At 42.4% G+C, this 18991-nt stretch overlaps 1 protein-coding gene across 4 annotated transcripts in view; it reads right to left on the bottom strand.

Moving 5' to 3' along the window:
• Positions 1–18991, bottom strand: part of TMEM108 (transmembrane protein 108) — a 201391-nt gene that overhangs the window by 16826 nt on the left and 165574 nt on the right. For all 4 annotated transcript variants that reach the window (XM_044419167.1, XM_044419170.1, XM_044419169.1 and 1 more), the window contains one exon: positions 1639–2781. In XM_044419167.1, coding sequence (XP_044275102.1) covers positions 1639–2781 — 1143 coding nt within the window. The remainder of the gene's footprint in view (positions 1–1638; positions 2782–18991) is intronic.

Raw genomic sequence — 18991 nt, 5'->3', positions numbered from 1 at the left:
ATCCAGGTTCCAGCCTCCACTTGGCCATGGAACTCCCTGGGTAACTTTAAGTCGTACTCTTAGCCTAATACCTTAGAGGTTGCTACTGTGAGGATGAAATAGAGGAGGATAACCTTGTAAGCCACTTTGGGTTCCTTGCAAGAGGAAGGAAGAAAGGTGGGATATAAATGTAATAATGTAATAAAAATAGCTTTCAGATAAACAAATACATGCAAAGACAATAGCTCCTTTCTCTCATGCTATTCTGTACAGCTTCCCTTCTTGATACCCATTGAAATACAGCTTGGGACTGCCACAGTTTTTTGCAAGGCTGTGCAAGTGTTACCATGGAGGTCGTTGGAGAGTGTGGTGCCTAGAAGCAGCAGATGCATGTGGAAGGAGCTTCTACAGGGAAGGCAGATCAGAGAATAGGAGGGCCCATGTTATAAAGGAACTGGGAAGATGTCATGTGTAGGCCAGTGTTTCAGTCCTAGACAATTCCTTTATGAACCAGCTTGGCTACCAGCTCATAAACTTATTATAGTATTGCAAAAGTTAAATTGTGTAAGCTAGAAGATCAAGTGTCAGGTGCAAGTGCACCTGCTCATTTTCTGTTGCATAATTGTACACCATAAAGTCTAAACTGTGGATACAAGGCCTGATTGCTCCTCTGTTGTGGAAGGCTTTGTCAACAAATACAGCCTTTTAGGAGAGAGGTAGGGAATTGCAGGGCATGCTAACCTACTTGATGCAAGAGACTTGGAATTGCAGTGCTCTAAATATCGCTGCAAGCAAATCTCTTAGGGTGCAATCCTATGCCTCTTTAGACAGAAATAAGTCCTGCAAATAAATTCTACAACTCCCAACATCCTTCAGTCAGCATGGCTTGTGCAGAGTGGGTGGGGGTGATTGCTGAAAGTTGTAAGACTTAATTTCTTGTGATTATCAGGAATGAAACGATATTCATAAGTAGAAGAGAAAATTGATTATACCTGGCAGTGTTTGCATGATCATCAAGAGAACTGATGCTCCCTCCTTTTACTACTCTATGAGATTAAGGAGTATAATGAAGGTGGTGGGAGAGGGGTAATCAGAGGCAGGAAGCAGGGGATGGGGATTGTCCTCTTGCCTAATTAGGACTTTTCCAGTCTGATTTCCACTTGTGTCTTATGAAAAAGTGGCAGATGGGTGATGGTGTACTAGGACTACCTACCTGAAGCACGAGAATTCAGAATGGCATGGCAAGGTGGGAAAGGGTCTATGATACCTCATGGCCACAACCAAATAAAGGAGCAGAGACATGGACACAACCACTCTTCCCACAGCAAATATGGGGGAGAGCAGCACTTGCTAGCTTTGCAGTGGTGATGCCTCTTTGGTAAGCATTGCCACTATTGGGAATGGCTATTTGTTAGCACTGAGAGCACTCACAAAGATGGTGTCAGGCAAGAAGAAAACTACACATGCCATTGATTATTAGCAAACTCAATTAACAGCCTTCCCAAAGAACAACTTTCCCAACCTGGTATCTTTCAAATCTTTTGGGCTTCAACTCCAATCATCCCCAGACAGCATGTCAACAGTCAGGAAGGCTGGGAGTTGTAGTCCAAAACCTGTGGAGAGCGCTAGGTAAATAATAACAACAACAACACAACTTACAGCATGAAGATATGGGTACGCTGATGGCCAGTACGATCCACGCTACATCCACTTTGCTGAGACAGATGCTTGCCCTGTGTTGGGGCTTGTCACCCTCTGTGACATGAGAAATGTTCCCTGGCAGGCCAGGCTTCCGGGTTCCAGCAGGTACCAGTCTGTTTAGGAAATTTTCTGTTGCTGTCGAAGAGGAACTTGGCAGCCAGGTGAAGGGCTCTGTGGAAAGCACATTGCTCGGCAAGTTGGCATTATGCTCAGAGGGATGCAATACAATGGACGTCCCATGAGTAGGGCTTCTTGTCGTATACAAGGTGGAACCATTGGCATCCACATGAGTTTGATCAGGATGACTAAATGTTGTTGTTGTTGTAGTTGCTGCTGCTGCTGCTGTTGCAGTCCCAGAACCAACAAAAATAGGTCCCTGGTTTGTACTCTGGCTGGAGTTTACCCAAGAGTGATTTTTCTTTAGGATATCCCATATGCCATACTGTGGGGGTTTAAAAGGCACTGTCACCATTTCTGGAGCAGTTGACAGACCACTTTCTGAGGTGTTAAGATCAGCTTCCTGCATAACCAGTTCTGATGAGCTCCCCGACTCTGCTTTGTTAAGGCCTTCCAAGGTATGATTGTGGAAAGATGCAACTGAGTCTGTTGTGATTACCGGCAGAATGCTGCTACTCTGGCTGCTGTAGGCTGTAGGCCGGAGCTGAAGTGGATGGTGTGGAGACCAGTTCCTGGTGGTGGCAGGAGACTGCAGTTCTGTCTTTAGATAAGGCTCTGTCACCTCTGTGGAATTGCCTTGGACAATCTGGAATAGTTTCCCTTTGGGCCGAGTCTTTCCATAAAACAAAGTACTCTGGTTGTACGAGTGATATGGTCCTTTGTTGCTAACAGAAAGGCTGCTGGTTGGTTTCTTCTCGCGAACCGAAGGAGCAGAAGTCTCTGCTGCATTGGTGGAATGAAAATTTGGAAGAGTTGTTGTGGACAGACGTTTGGCTGTGTGATGGCCTTTGTGTCCAGCAGTTGTCCCCATAGTTGAGATACTGATATTGTCTGTCAGGAAGCCCCTGGATGATGCCAAGCTGGGAGACGGTACCTGACCAGCAAACACTAATTCTTCTGTCAGTGCCAAGATCAGTAGAACACCTGGAAGACCATCAGAGTAAAAGAGAAATCAGAGTGCATGGCTAGCAAAGGGTGCAGAATTTTCATAAATTCATGGACTGGTAACTTTGGAACAGAGCTAGAGTTGCCAATTCTGCAATGAAAAAAGAGGGTAACAGAGAATGCTTAATTGCATAAAATCTGGAAATGCTTAATAAATACCCATGGATTGAAATTTAGAAATGATTGTTACAATGTAAAGGGATATGCAATCCATCCCATCATAGTGGAAGAGTCTGTGAGCAGGTGACCTGCTGTCACCCTGGGGTTGAGCACTGATGGGTGATATTATGGAGCCTGCCCTCCCTCCTTCAGGGTCTTTATCTTTAAACCAGACTTGGATGGGAAAGCTCTTCCAATACAAGATTCATTCCAACAGAGGATTGTCCTTTGCTATGTAGCACACATGGTCACTCTAGTATGAATACAATACAAGCTGGCTTCTACCACTGAAACAGGATGATTTGAATGCAAGGTCATGTGTACTTCATGTGTCTGGGCAAAGACAGACTCGGGTGCAGAAAATGGCACCTTGACAATCTCAGCTTTGATGTAAAATGTGACTAGGGATGTTTTAATGCACTTTTTGTGGTGTAGAGGGGCTTATGAAGTATAGTCAGCAAGTGGGGATGGTGATCCAACTTGTTATCTAACCCAGATTTCCATGCCCTTCCTTATCTTTATTCCTTGTCTAAGGAACTTGGTTGCTGTTGCAGTGTGTGAGGGAATGGAGGCAGATTTATTGCTAATAAATCCCACTCTTACTCCAAGTAGAACAGGGCAGTGCACCTGGGGGTATCCAATTTTATTCTGCCAATAACTGCAAAGTAAGGAAGGTGGTGGGTGTGTGTGTGTGTGTGTGTGTTCCTCAGGGTCATCCAGAGAGCTCCATCTGAGCAGGGATTTGAACCCAGATCCCTAAGACAAGTCTAACACTTGAACCACTTCGGTACACTTGCTCACCATAACGACTGTGCAGAATACGCTCAGCTATGCATCTGCAAAAAGATTAATTTCCATTATCCAGATCAGGAATAGCAACAACCAGTCTTGGAAGTTGTAAGAAAAGAAAGGCATTCCACAATATATAGTTTTGGTTTTGTAAGTGAAATACCAGCGGCGCTTGAGCACGTGATCTCTCTGACACATTTCTTCCTAGCAAAGACAACAGAGTCTTGAGGTACCCGAGACACTGACCAGTGTGTTGTTAAGATTTCATGGCCTACAATCCTCTTCATTAGCTGCATGAAATGCTGTCTAGAGTGACAGGTGTGGATACACATGAGTGAGGATGGGGATTGCAAGCAGCGAGGTCAGAAGGAAATGACACTACAAAAGTACAGACAGTGACTTGCACTATTAGCGGTGGGCATTCACAAACTATTTAGTCATAGAATCATACAGTTGAAAGGGGCCTAGCAGGCCATCGCGTCCAACTGCCTACTCAATGCAGGGCTCAAGTCACCCATCCAGATTTCAACCCAGCCCAACTCTGCTTAGCTTCCAAGATCAGGCAAGATCAGGCACTTCAGGTAACACAATTCAGGGTTGCCTAAGCCACTTAACCCATTTAGGGGGTGCTTCTAGGGAATGTGCTTGCACTAGAAGCAGGACTCCAGCCTTAGAACTTTCCATCTATCTAATGCCCCTTAGCAAGAGCCAGGTTGTGTGGCAGAAGGACAGAAGCTTTGGTGACCTCTTGTTCCTCCATCTGAGTTATGTTCAGCTAGATGGGCCTCGGAACCTGTCTAGCTGACTTACTTTTCAGTGGGAAGGGATGGGAAAGGAGACACTCATGAACCCTGCAATCCACATCTCCCCTTCCTCCCCACCCACCAAATTGCTCCAATTTTTCCTTCCTTGCTCCTCTTCTGAGGTCATTGTTGCAACCTTGGAAGAGGAGCAGCTGAAGAGCTTTCCAAGGCAACTGTGAGGTGAAGGTAGGAGGGAAATAGCCATTTAATTTTCCCCTTCTGGTTTCATGGCAGGGTTTGTGGACATGGGAATGGGGTGGAATAAAGCAGAATATCCTATGGCCCATGGGATGCTCTGCCCATACAATTATAAGATCCAAACATTTTATTTTTATTAAAGCTACAGGTGGTAGAAATGAACCTCTTGTTGAACTGGAATTGTACTTTCTCAATTAAATCTCTTTTGCCTCCAAATGACCACTGTAAAATCAGTGCCTAGGAATGTTCTAGGAATGTTATTAAGGAACCAGCTACTTGGAAGGTGGCTAGTTTGTTGTGAAGCAAAATGCATTTCGGGACTGTGGACCAAATAAAGTGGCTTCTGAGAATGCAGAAGTTTGCAATGGTTCTCCTTGTTCTATCTGAATTACAGCATCTCACAGATGGAGCAGAGAAGTCAGAGGTATAGGCAGGACAAGCCATACCTTTAGTTAAAGCACATCCAGATGGCTCAGGCAAATGAGTTGTGTCATGCATGACTGTGGAAAGCAAAAGGCGAATGAACCAGCCGGTCAGGCTAGAGGGAAAATTCCTTCACAGCGAGGCAATCGGCTAACATCTCAGCATGAAGGCAAAGCATATTGGCTGAATTTTCCTCAATCAAAACTTCCTTCAGCTCTGTGACAAAAGTCCACACCTATCAAAATGGCACCTGCAGTCACCATCATCACAGGGATGTCCAAGGAAGGAGAAAAAGTACCTCCAAAATCTTAAGATGGACAATTTCCTTCTTGATTCCAAGCCAAAATTTTGTAGTCTCTGCTGGGGGAAGTTTTTCTGGAGAGCTTCTGCATAGTTGTTTGGCATTACATACCAAGGTGCCTGTAGGACACATTTCTCTTCCAATCACTGGTTTAATACAACACAGCAGCTCTCCCACCATTACAACGACTAACAGTGGCTGTTGTCCAACCCTATTTCATAGTTTAAACTGGTGCTCCAGAGAATGTCAGTATTACTCCTACATTATTCAGAGAGAAAGCCTGGTACACATGACTGAAATGGAAAAGTAAAACAGGGAACTGAAAAGTAAATGCTGAGAATCAAGCCACCTCATTTGGATGCTTCTATCAAGACATGTTTTTGCCCTTACACTCTAGATACCATATCTTCCAGATAGCTAAAGTATTGAGAGAGAGGTGGAGGGGGATAAAGAAGGGAAGCAGCAGATCCTAAGAGATTAAGTTCTGCTTCTTAGGATGCTTCCAGATAAGACTTTTATGGTGGCATCCCTTTGCAAAAATCTATTAAAAAAAATACAGATCTTAATTCTGCACAAGGCCTTCTGATTGGTAAGGCTAGGAGCTCTCCATCTGGAAGCACCCTTATATCTTCAGACAGGAAACATCTGTATTTCAAATTACTGTACTGATTCTAAAAAGTATTTACTTAGAAACAGAATAAAAGTATTTCTCAGCAGATTCACACCCAAGTAAATATTGTGAGTCACACAGCAAACTTTGGCTATTGGGCAGTGTAGAAATGTAACAAAATATATGTGCTTACAATTGTAGCCTTAATAAAAATTCTGAGTCCCATCCATCCATCCATCCATCCATCCATCGGATTGCACTATCCCTTGGACTCTGCCAGCTGACAGCCAGAAAAAGGGAAGATACAGTTTCTGTGGTCTCCTCACATGATTTCAAGTACCAGAAACCATATACAAAAGCTCTTTGTTGCTTGCTCAGTGTTGGGGCAAATCTGGTACACCAGCTCTTGCTGCACTGACAAAGAGTTCACTGCCTAGCTGGCACCATCCAGATGTTTTGTACCCATCAGCCACAGCCAGTATGGGCTACGATCAGGAATGCTGGGATCTGTATTCTAAGACACTTAGAAGGCACCTAGTTGGGGAAGGCTGACTTAGAGTGATTGTTAGTAGAAACATAAGGCAAGAGCAGTCTTTCCATGCCAAAACTAGATACAACGGCAAAATGAATGTTCATTGGCTCTTCAATGTGTGAGTGTCTAATTTTAAGATCTGCAAGTTGAGTGAAGAACTGACACCGACTGCCCTGAGGTCATGAAGGGTCTTTCTTCCCAGTCCTATCTACTGCTAGAAGTCAGCTGGGCTGGCAGTAAAAATATAACTTAAAAGTCTTTCTAACCTATGTGTTAGACCATATGCATGGAATATTGCACATCTTTGGTCCCAGGCAACAGCTGCATTGGCATGCAGGTTCGTACACAAGGTACGAAACCCTTAAACAGGACATGGGTCGTTCTACAAAGGTGGGCAAATTGTGGTCCTCTAGGTGCTCTGGCCTACAACTTCCATCAGTCTGCATAGCCAATGGTAAGGGGAGTCGGGAATTACAGATTAAAATATGAGAAGTGGGGAAATTAACACCTGAATTTGTTCTTGGGGTTACATAAGAGTAGATAAATGGAGCCATTCAGGTCTTTTTATCAGGTTGACATGGGAAGTCAAGTGCAAATTTTTCAATCGGATATCAAAGTGCCATTGCAAATCTTTCTCAGTGCAAAGGAGGTGTTTCCTGACTATTTTGGAGGGCTTCGGACTCAATTCTAATCATACAAATCTCAGTGGGAAAAAGTGCTGCTTATGTAGGCATTTTCCATTGTGAATACCCATGCACAAAGAGATCAGTCCCACATTCCAAAGCCAAGAGTCTCTCCTCCTTGCCTCTCTGCAGCTCCCTGAGCTCAGACATTGTGGCAGGATCAACCAGTCTTCTTGATCAACGGGGCTTAAAAAACATTGCTATGCAGGGAAGTCACTAGCAGATTTTTGTTCTCAGACCTACTCACTGAACCATTATCTTCAATTAGTTGCCTTGGGCTAAGAAAGCAAAGAGCAGCGTCTGGAGCCCCATCAAATGACAGAAGCACATGGAAGTGGAGGGGAAGAGCATGTGCTGACATAAGGGTTTCCTCCAACACACATACGTGTGTGTGTGCGCGCGCGTGTGTGTGCATGCGCACACACACGAGGGAGAGGGGGAATGATGCATGTACAAGATTTGTTCAAAGTCAATGAATAAACAAAATGATCTCCCTATAAGTATATGGGAAGTACTACGTGCAGTCTTACGTAACCTCTTTTAATTTAAAAGATGCATATACCAGATCAGCCTGGGATCTTTTGCCCTTGTTAGCAATCCCATATTCGTTTAATCATATTCTTGTATCTAAGGTCATAAAGTACATATGATGCAGCTTGATTACTTTGTGGGTCATATGCCCAAAAGAGACTACATATGAATATCATCAACCCCAACAAAACATTTTCAAATTAGTTGTGGTGCTGGTTCCTGATGTGGATCTTTTGGAGACTTTCACATAAGAGTGCTTTTTAGACCAACCCTCTGCAGCCTTGTGTCCTTAGACTACAGCATCCATCAGCCTCAGCTAGTGTGGCCAATGGTCATGGATGATGGTAGTTGTAGTCCAACCTATCTGAAGGTAACTGAGTTGTGGTAGGGTATTTTAGGCAAACACATGACAATGAAAACAACAGAGTCTTGTGGCCTTTTGCAGAATAAAGCATCTTCTAACAGCATAAGCTTTCACAGATATATGAGGTATTACTCTAAATTCCAAATATACAACTCAGGATAACGCTTCATGCATCTGATGCAATGTGCTTGTAGTCCATGAGAGCTTGTGCCAGAAAATGCCCACATGTGTAATGCACAGAGACCCCAAAGAATGTATGTACTCATCTTTAAGGGACACAAGACTCACCATTGTTTTTTGCTGTAACAAAGTATTGCAGCTACCCCTCTGGGAACATGAAAATGAAGGTGTGAAGTCATTCCTTGTCTTGTCTCACCACTTCAGAAAAAAGTCTATGAATAAGCCATCTTTTCCTTTAAAAGTAGTATGTGGCAACACTAATTCTTAAAATGTGGGCAGTGTCTACTGTATTTTTGCCCTGCTCTCTCCCTTTCTGTGTTACTTTATTTTCTTTGCATACAATAGACCCTTAGATAAAACATAAAGATGACTTTCGGGGATAGGTGACATGAAATGAAATTGTTATAAAAGACTGAAAAAATCATTTTCCAATGGACATGCCAGCAACAAGAAAGATTCTTTTGCAAGCTGTTTGTCTTCACAATACTTCTAATGCCAGGATTGGGGCACTTCATTCAACAGCTTGTTTTACACAGAAAAATACACTGTACTTTTCATTTAGTATGTGAGACGAAGGATGGGGTATCTCCAGCTCATATTTCACTGGTTTCAGTTTAGGAATCCCACCCATTATTATTCCAAGTCTTCAATCTGGAGGGGTAAACACAACTGAACTTCCAAGTAAACATAGTATTGGACTAGTTTAAGTCTGATAAAACCTACTTTATAAGGAAGACCCAAGATAGCAGCTTACTCTCGATCAAGCCCCAAATCTTTCATCTAAATCTTAGAAAGAAATCTATTTTCAGGATTTATAGATTAAAAGAAAAAGGAAGAAACACGGCTAGAGGTAATCAGCTCAGGGTGGCAACATTATGCACTTGACAAAGCAACCCTGTGTCCTGTAGCTCTTCAACAATTTTAAAGCTTTATAGTATCCATCAGCCCTGTTGCTAGGAAGATTCATGGTTGAGGTTTCAGCCGAGTCTGTTCATAAATTAAGAAATTCAATTCGGTCTCAGACTGTCAAGCTATAGGAACAATGGAGAGTATAAAGAGAACATTAACACGAAGAGGCAGCTTCCAATTCATTCTTAGGACGTTTTGGAAGAAAGCAAGAATCGGTGGCAAGAACAGATGCTTTAGAAATGCCCATTGAAGCAAACCCATTCAGGCATCTGAAGAGCTGACCTCTCTGGAAATGATCATGGAAAAATTAATATCCCTGTAATTGATGAAAGGAGGTGTGGGGTGAAGGCAAAAAGGGAAAGGAAGGAAGTGAGAGCGGGGGGGGGGGGAGTGAGATCAAGACTGATTGGATTGATCCAGGCTAATAAAAAACAGAATACCCACCTGAAAATATCATTTGGACTTGCCAGCAGACATTCTCACCTGCTCACATCATGTAGACAACTGGGAAGCTTCATAGTGCTCTAGCAGCTGGATGAGAAAGCGCCCGCAGAGCACATCGGCTGAGCGACTGGCAGAGAGGAGAGTTTGCTGGCTAATGCTGGGATCGCTCTGGAGCGCAGGCGACAGGCGCCGAGTACGCAGGCGTGCCTTGCAGGAATTCGAAGCCCAGGGTCCGTTCCCTTTGTGCAGGATAGTTTTGCCAAGGAGACTTATTAGTTATGGAGGCTTTTTGCTCTCCTGCTGAGCTGCTTTCTATTCCAGCCTGGGGTTTGCTTGGTTTATTATTTTTCCCCACCCACCCATCACACACTGAAGCTGAGGATGTGTCATATGCAGATGCTACAACGGAGGCTCTCTGGCTGCTCTCGTTTCCCAGAAAGGAAGCACTGGCCTAACAGTGCCACATCTTCTGTGTTTGCCTGATTTCCTATATTTAAGGCAGATTGCTCACGCTCCAACAATGTATTTGGTCCACACATGGCTGTGTTTTCCGAAGAGGGAGCTTGTTTCTGTGTTGGTTCTCTAGCTCTTGGAAGGCTTTAAAAAGGGCAAAACAAAACAGCTTGTTTTGCCCCTTGTTCTTTGGTGTGTCCTTCCTCTTTGCTTCCATTTCTCAAAGTGCTTCCACTATACACACACTCTTCCCAGCGGAGAGAAGGCTCCAACCCAGTGCTTTGAGGACTGCCCATGAAATCAGTCAATTTTCTAGAGATTGCTGTCCTTGGTGTGCTCTTTAAAGCTTGAACTAGGACAGGTTCAAGATCTTAATCAGCTCCAGCCATGAAGCTCACCAGTTCCCTTGGGCCAAATGTTTGCCCAAACCTTCTTTACAGGATTGTTGTAAGAGTAGAATGGGGAGAATGTCTAAGCCAGATATTGGGAACCTGCAGTTCTGCAAATATTTTGGACTATAACTCCCATTAGTCCCAGCTAGCATGGCCAATGATTACAACAGGCAGTCTTGAGCTTCTTGGAAGCGAAGCAAGATGCAGTTACTCTGATGTTTAAAAATATTTAAGAATGTTATTAATAAAAGTGATTCTCTTTTTCTTTACTTTCCCACTTCTAATGTTTTCTTCTGTGAAAAGAGGGCAGAACAAAAGTACACCCAAGAAAATGTGTGAAAAGGAAATGAGCATGGGGCAGAAGATAAGATTTCTATCAGTATTTTTGATTCACTAAAAGCACCTTGTGTATTGAAAGCATTTGGAAGTTTCAGTGTATTGATCTAAAGGGGTTAGGCTGTGTAAAAGGGAGCACTGATTGAAAAAAGGCATGCAGAGTACTATGATTATATCCAATGTTAGCCAACATTAAATTTCATTCATTTCAGTGGATCACTTCTAAGTAGGACTAATATTGGATGCAACCCAAGGAGTTGAGATAACTGGAGAAAGTTGAGATAACTACTTTGTAGTATAATTTTATGCATGCCTACTCAGTCAGAAATAAATCCCACTGAATTCAGTGAGGCTTTCTTCCAGATAAATGTTTGCAGCCTTACCCATTTACCTGGGAATAAGCCCCATTAAATTCCATCATAAAGTGCTACAACATTTGAATTTACTTGTACAGGACCTATTGAAAGGTCACAATCTAGCACTGAGTGAAGTGCACTTAAACCCACTAATTTCTGTGGTTTTGGTATAATGAAACCAGCCCAGGACCTATTATAAACAGTCCATTTCCATGGCCACCAAATATTGTTCTTACCTTCTCATACTATTAAAATTGGAGCAGTAGTACACACAGCCCTTCCTCCAGAATGGGGGGGGGGGTGGAGATGGGAGGGAAACTGAGGCAAGACCTGGTGGCCTATCAAAACAACGCATGTGCTGTAACAGCCAATGGATGAGATTTTCTTCACAGACAGCTTTGGCTAATTGTCTGACTAAATGTTCTTATTAGCCTTAATGATGTAGCAAACTCCTTCGGCTCTTCCTCCTGCCTCATTAGAAAATTTAGTCATTCTTATGTGGTGGGGCTAAGAGAAAGAGGACAGAATCTCTTCGTCTGTTGATTTCAGGGATGGGGTACTCAAACTTCCATGCCCTGATCACTTCTGCTCTGAGGTGGAGACCGGAAGGTTAACAAAATGCTTCCCTTTTATTAGTAACAAGGTACAGAAGCCAAACTGTCTCACAGCAATGGTGAACAGCTTCACTCAGACATGTGTGCTCTTGTCTAAATCAGAAACAAGCCTAGTGGGACCAAGCTTTCACCTGGACTGTTCCTTATAGCTTCTTTATTTGATGCACCACTCAGTGAAATAAATTGTGGGGAATAAAGTCTTGAGCGTGGAGAACCCTGTCTATAGGAATGGTTTCTCTATGCATCAGAGTTACAATGGATACTGGGCATAACTCATAATAGGAAATGGCGGGGCAGTGAGGACTCTGGCTCAAATTTTGCCTCTGCTACAAATTCACTAGGTTGCCTTCAGCAAGGTACTGACTTTAAGCCTGAGGAGGCTCATCCCAGCATTATGGGGAAATGATACTTGCCTACCAGTTATGGTTCAATGACCAAAGCAGGTGGGATGCTTTGAACATTCTTAAAGAGCTTGAATAATGTTACAGTGGTGGAGGTGGTGGTGGTGATGATCAAAAGCAAAGGTGTTCACCATAGGCAAAGTTCCTAACTGCATGAGTGTAATTCCTTTATTAAGTCAACAAAAGGCCACCACATATGTACAAACTTTCAAGCTGTTACCTCTTGCTTGAAGAAGAGATCTGAAGATTTCAAAAGTTTGCACATGCTTTCTGATCTTTTGGTTATCTGAATAAAGGGATTATACTTATATGGATCTTAAAGCATTATTACGATGCTGTAAAAATACTAAAAGTGAGACAAAGCCAGTAATCATTGCAATGCTGATATTCATGAGTACACAAAAGCCACATTTGCTGGAGATCTGCAGCCACAAAGAGCGAAAGGGTATGGAGCAACATATGTGTCTGTGTGAATCACTCCCAAATTTTCTTTGTTCAAGCAGAAACTGCCCTTCTAGTTTTCTACTCTATATCCCATTCTCTTTTCCAGTCATTTCTTGGCAGCATTTTAAGTTGGAAGGATGCTGTTGCCAAGGGAGATAGAATAGATATGCAGCTGTTTTTTTCTTTCTTTCACCAGCACTTAAGACTTGCAGTTGCTATTTACCTGACTGTGTGGCCTTAGGCTGCCAGGGGTTTTCCTGTTAATGTTCTCAGGCACTTTGGAGGGATTGTGACAATGGCATAAATGGCTCTCCAGCATGGCTAAAACAAGACTTGGACAGATACAGTAATAGCAGGTGGAGGATAGAAAAGAAAAGGCTAAACTGGAGGCTTCATTACAGATCTTAACCATTTTTAAAGCTAAACTTGACTGTTTACATATATCTGAAATGTGTAAATGCCAGCCATGGCAGAAGAAGAAAATGGAAATGGATGCACTAAAGCATGATGTTGGGATCCTACAAAGGCTACAGAAATAACTGGAGTTACAGAACTGCTGAGTGAGCATGCTCAGGCTTTCCCTGGGCGTCAGACATTTGTTTTGCTTTCAACCTTTCAAAGACATTAATCTTAGAGGAGAGAGGTAGGCTACAGCAGCTTTCACAGAGGAGAGAAATCGCAAAGACAAGACGCTACAGCTGCATTGAAAAAAGGATCAGATAATTTGGCCTCTGATAGCGGGGGCTCTCCACAGGTGTTATCCATAAAGGGCTGATTGTATCCCATGCTTCTAAATGTTGCAGAATTACAACAGGAATTGTAACTTATTTTTCTCCCACCAAAGAGGACAGCAGAACTGGTTTGGCACAGATGGATCTTTGCCTTCCTCTGAATAACGGATTGCCTGAGCTTATGCAGTAAATTGTGTGCTTTTACACTGAGCAACCTCACTTAGAACACCGGACACAGCTTCTGCTAATGGGGGCGAAAGCTCTTGGCATTTTAATAAAGAACTTTTATGATCCATTACTTGATTAATTAGATTTGGTGGTGGAGGTGAGGGCTGCGAATACTGAAGCAGCATATGAAGTCTCCGCTCTGCTGATTCCACATGGTGGATAAACTAAAAATCCTTGATTCAATATGCAATAGAGATCTAATACAATAAAGGATGTGATTTATTTGACCATATATTCTGTCTGACTGGTGGTTTATGTTTCCAATGAGAAATGAATTCTCTCTTTTTTTTTTACCCCTTCTGTAATTTACTTTAAAACTGTTTTTCATTCTTATGGTTACATTCCCTTTAGACACCAGAATAGCTTTTGCAAATATTAGTTAGCAGGTCTATGTTAAGAGCATGTTTAGGATAGCCGTGTGTCTTCTTTTACAGAGCACAGTTCTCTGATGAAAGGGCTGTCCAGTCCAAGCCCAATTTAAAGATGAAGCGCCCTAACAAGGAAAGTAGGAAGGAGCCTTGAAGTTGCCCATAAGAAGCATTAACACCTGGACATCAGATTGGGCACACAGCTCTCACCTGGTGACGGGCTTCTCTACAACCTTGAATTGTTTCATATTTCATTTACATTATAACAGTAATTTTAACTATGCATGAATATAAAAATTAGCATATGCAAGCTTTACGCAAATTTATATCCTCTTTTGTCTTTTTGTGGTGATTCATAAAAAGTCACCCCTACATGCGATCAAGAACAGAAACCCTTTCAAAGGAATTCAGTTTATGTGATATAAAACATGCTTAACTTACTTGCACTGAAACCTGCATGGTTTAAAAGTGCTTCGCTTTGGCTAGATCAGGACAAGGGTATTTTTAATCTCCAGCTGTTCTATGTTTTAATAGACATTTTTCATATTAAATTTTACTGCTTTTTCAGGAGGCTTAGTCCACTACATCGCAAAAAATTGCTGCATGGCATTAACAATGCAGTATGGCAATCTTCAATAAACAACTGCTCAGTGAAGTTTAAACCAGAAGCTAAAAATGACATAAAATACAAACTTATAGAAGAATTCTCTTATTCAGTCATTGTGCTCATGACACCCACTGTTCACACAGTGGGTCTCTGGCACTCCTAAACATAATCCAAAAGGAGTGGAAATACTCGTTCTTGGAATGGGGAAAGCCAGTTGAGCTTGCAGAAGGAAACTCTTTTGGCTTGTGCTGATCCGGAAAGAAATGCTTCTTACAGTTTCCAGGGCATGAAAAGCCCTTTGCCCAAGCCGTGGGTCCTATGAGGGCAAGGGAGATGGCAGAGGCAGACAGCCTTATTGGATACTGCCCATAATGAGTAAATAAAACTCATTTTCCAGCTTTGAAATGTTTGATTCTTCTCCTTATTTTTAATATGCCCGTTTCAAGCACACATAATAAAGTAGCTCCAAAAATACTTCTGTACAAACCACCAAGTCTAGAAGAAAAAAAAATGCTCTGGAGCCACATTATATATTTATTTATTATATTTCTATAATGCAATAGCTGAAGCCAATGGTTGTCAGAGGCAAAGGAATGTTGTAAGATAAAATATCCTTTTTAGTGTATTTTTTGCCACTAAATATTTAAAAAACCTAAAATTCTATCCTGTCTTTTTTCCTGCAAGGAATGTAAGGGAGCTTACCTAATTTTCCTGCTCCTCTCTGTTTTATTCCCACAACAGCCTGGGGAAGTGTGCTAAGCTGAGAGTGAGTGAATGGCCCAATGTCACCCTGTGAGCTTCATGGCCCACTGAGGAGAACCTGGATCTTCTGGGTCCCACTTCAACCCTCTGACCACTGTGCTGCAGTGGCTCTCTTGGGAAAGGTATTTCAGCCCTTTAGAATGAGGGAAAATAGTGCTCAAGCCAGGAAACCACCAAGCTATCTGTGATCAGTGGAGGGAAGGGAGCAGGAAGCACAGGAGGACAGGATGCAGGCTTGAGGTTCAGATGGCTTTAGGTTCAACACCCCCCTGCCCTGGCAGATCCAAGGGGCCAGTGAGCTGCAGACTAGCACTAGGAGATCAGATTCAACTCTTCACACAGCCCTGAAGCTGGCTGGATGGCCAACAAGGGCCAGTTGCTGTCTCTGAGCCATTTTTACCTCAAAAATAAAAAAGTGTGTGGGGGACAGTGGGGTGAAGAAGACAATATGTGATGCCTTGAGTTCTTCAGAGAAAAATTGAGGCAGAAATGTTAAAGGAAAAGAGGGGAAAATGAGAAGTGAATAAATATAAGTAGATGATTGGATCTAGACTTGTTCAGACTTAGAGCAGACCAATCAATAGTTTGCATCAAGGCTTCCATAAACAAGAAGGGGAGTGAGCAAAGCACCAAAAATAACATGTGTCATGCAGAGAGCATGGCATTTTGTTCAGAGCACATTTTGTCCTGGAAAGATTCAGCAGGTGGCATGTTCGCTCATTTATTTAGTCACTGAATGGGACTGAAGCTGAGAGTCAGTGTGGCCCAGTGGTTAGAATGCAGGGAAATGCTCTCTTAAGGAAGGGTCTCCTGTTGTTGGTATAACCCAAGGCTGTGAGATGGGCCTATTCTTATTTTTAAGAAACAGAGCAAAGACCCTCATGTAGAACCCATGGGTCAGCCTTCCCTCAATATGGTGACTTCCAGAGGTGCTAGATTGCAACTTCCATCATTCCCATTCAGCATGAATTGCAGCTCAACATATTCAGAGAACATGTTGGTACAGGGTGCTTTTCAGTAGAGGCTTTTGCATTTATCTCTCCTCCCCAACTAATAAGATGGTTATTATATATAACCCTATAATGTCATTTAAAGCAAACAAACTGATCACCAATATTGCATCTAATATTGCATCTACAAATTTTATAGATTAAAAATTTAAAGATTTAATTGATTTAAAAACTTTTAAAGATTAGAAGTTTCTTTAAAATTGATAAATATTTATCAGATAGATATAATACACTGACATTTTAAAATATGAAATGTTTTGGTCTAAAATACTACCTTCAGTCATTAATAGGATTATATTACAATGCACCTTAAAAGCTGAGCCAGTGTGAAAACCACCTAAAATCACCTGTTTACTAATGATTCAGAAGGAAAGTGACTAAATATGTAAATAAATGAGTGAACATGCCACCTGCTGAATCCTTCCATGACAAAATGCTCTCTGAAATTTCAAGGTGTCTGCATGACAGGTGGCATTTTTGGTGCTTTGCTCACTGCTCTTCTATTTTATGGCCGTCTTAGTGCACACTATTGATTTTCCATTGAAATCCTGGAAACATTAGCCATGTACTTGGAACGCTCCACTGCTGTTCCCTTTGAAAGACTGCCTCAGTGGGCTGGAAATAAAATAGCTAAAAGCAAATGGGTTTTAGAGCAGTGATTCGGAGAGAAGAGGAATTCAGGAGCTATCTAGTACATGACGAAAGTGTTCCCCTGGCTCCTCACATGCCAGCAATTTCCCATGGTGAGTTCTGCTCTAGCTTTTTCTGAGACATGCTAGATTTCTACAATCAAGGAGGAGACTTGAGGGCATTTTTTGCTTGCTTGCTAATTTTTATATGAGGGTGCATTCAATATATGATCCCCTACCAGAATTCTGAAGCTACAGGGTTGGATTCAGACTAAGGATACAGTTTCATACATCCTTATGGGAGAGCATGTCCCGGTGATGTTAGCTGTGAGTAGATACGCACTGGAATACCGGTAAGATAGTGCCCATAGTTTTTATTGAAATTGGTGGCTCCTGTTATGTTATGACAAACTCAACATGATCAACGGGACTTAAATTTAACTAACAGGCTAATTTACACAGGCAGTCCCTGGGTTATTTATGAACAACCCATACTTACAATCAAGCAAACGAGTGGCAAGCAGAGCTCACAGGAACCCATTGCTAATTGCTGCTTGCTGCTGGGTGAGCTGCAAAGTCAGAAATTACACTGGGCTGCAGGGAGAGGAAAGAGAGGGAAGTATACAAAGGGAGGAAGGGAGGGAGTGAAAAAGCAGTGTCGGCAAGCTGAAAAGTCAGAACTCATGCTGGGCAGCGGGGAGAGGGAGGGAGGAAGAGGGAGAAAGTGTTGCTGGTGAGCTGCAAAGTCAGAAGTAGAAAGTGACTCCAGTGATAACCCCCCCACTATCTATCTAAACTGATTTAAGAACTGTGCTATATAGCTACACACATACACAAAGAACCTCCCCTTCAGTACCAGTAGTTACTTTTTTATTACCATTATTATCATTATTAAAATGCTGTATTGTGTTTTAGATGTTTCAGTGTGTATGGAAGTGTTTCTTAAGTGTTTTATATGCTTTTCTATACATGATCTGACTTACAAATTCAAACTTATAAGAATGTTCTAAGGAACAGAACTTGTCTGTAACCTGGGGGTGGCCTGTATATTTATACTTGGGAGTAAATGCAGTGAGATGTACTTTTGAAGAAAGCTGCATAGGATTGCAGTGCTCATCTGCAGTCAACCCTTACAGGGCCAGTCCTGCTGAATGTGAACCTGGGCTTTCAGGCAGCTTTATTCAAATAGATCTCCTGTCTTCTCTGTTAGCATCAAGGATTCTTCAAAATCATTACTAATTCAGCTAAATAGATACTAATGTCTCTGTTTGCCTGCCTGCCATCCATCCATCCATCCATCCAAAATCATTTTCGTTCTATATTGATCTACTACAACCATCCAAATGAAAGGGCCTTCCTAAAATATTAGTATTCAAAGAAGCACTGCAAAATCAGAGTGAAGCAAACTTAATGGTAAATTATTAGCTTTGCATTTCACTGTTTTCAGCCAGTTGCAATTAATAATGCTTTCACAGAAGGGGTGCTTCTTTGCCACACAGAAGTCTGTGTCTGTGCATCGTTCGATGCTGCCCTTGTGCTCCCCTGTGAGTATTGCAGGGAGTGGCAAACCTGTTATCCTCTAGATGCTCCTACAAATCCTATCAGCTTTGGCCATGCTGGCTACAGTTAATGGTGGTTGGAGTCCAACAACAACTGGAGGACTGCATGTATCCCTAACTCAGTGTGAGGGTTTCCCCAAACTGACCTTTCACTTTCTCAACAGAAGCTGGACTGTTGATGAACATTCTGCTGTTCAGAGGTTCATTTCTCAGCGATCAGAATATTCCCCAACTGATACCCCTCTGCTTTAGAGAAGATAATGCACCAGGTATATTCTGCAAATGTACAGAGCTCAAATGCACAGGGATGCCATTCCAGGCAGGATGCCTTATTTGCACTCTGTGTCAAGCGGTAGCAAATCATCACTTTGCC

Source organism: Varanus komodoensis, unplaced genomic scaffold (genome assembly GCF_004798865.1).
Source record: "Varanus komodoensis strain SLA01 unplaced genomic scaffold, ASM479886v1 scaffold10, whole genome shotgun sequence".
Classification (NCBI taxonomy): Eukaryota; Metazoa; Chordata; class Lepidosauria; order Squamata; family Varanidae; genus Varanus; species Varanus komodoensis.
The sequence above is the reverse complement of the archived record's forward strand: the minus strand, read 5'-3'. Positions and strand labels throughout refer to the sequence as shown.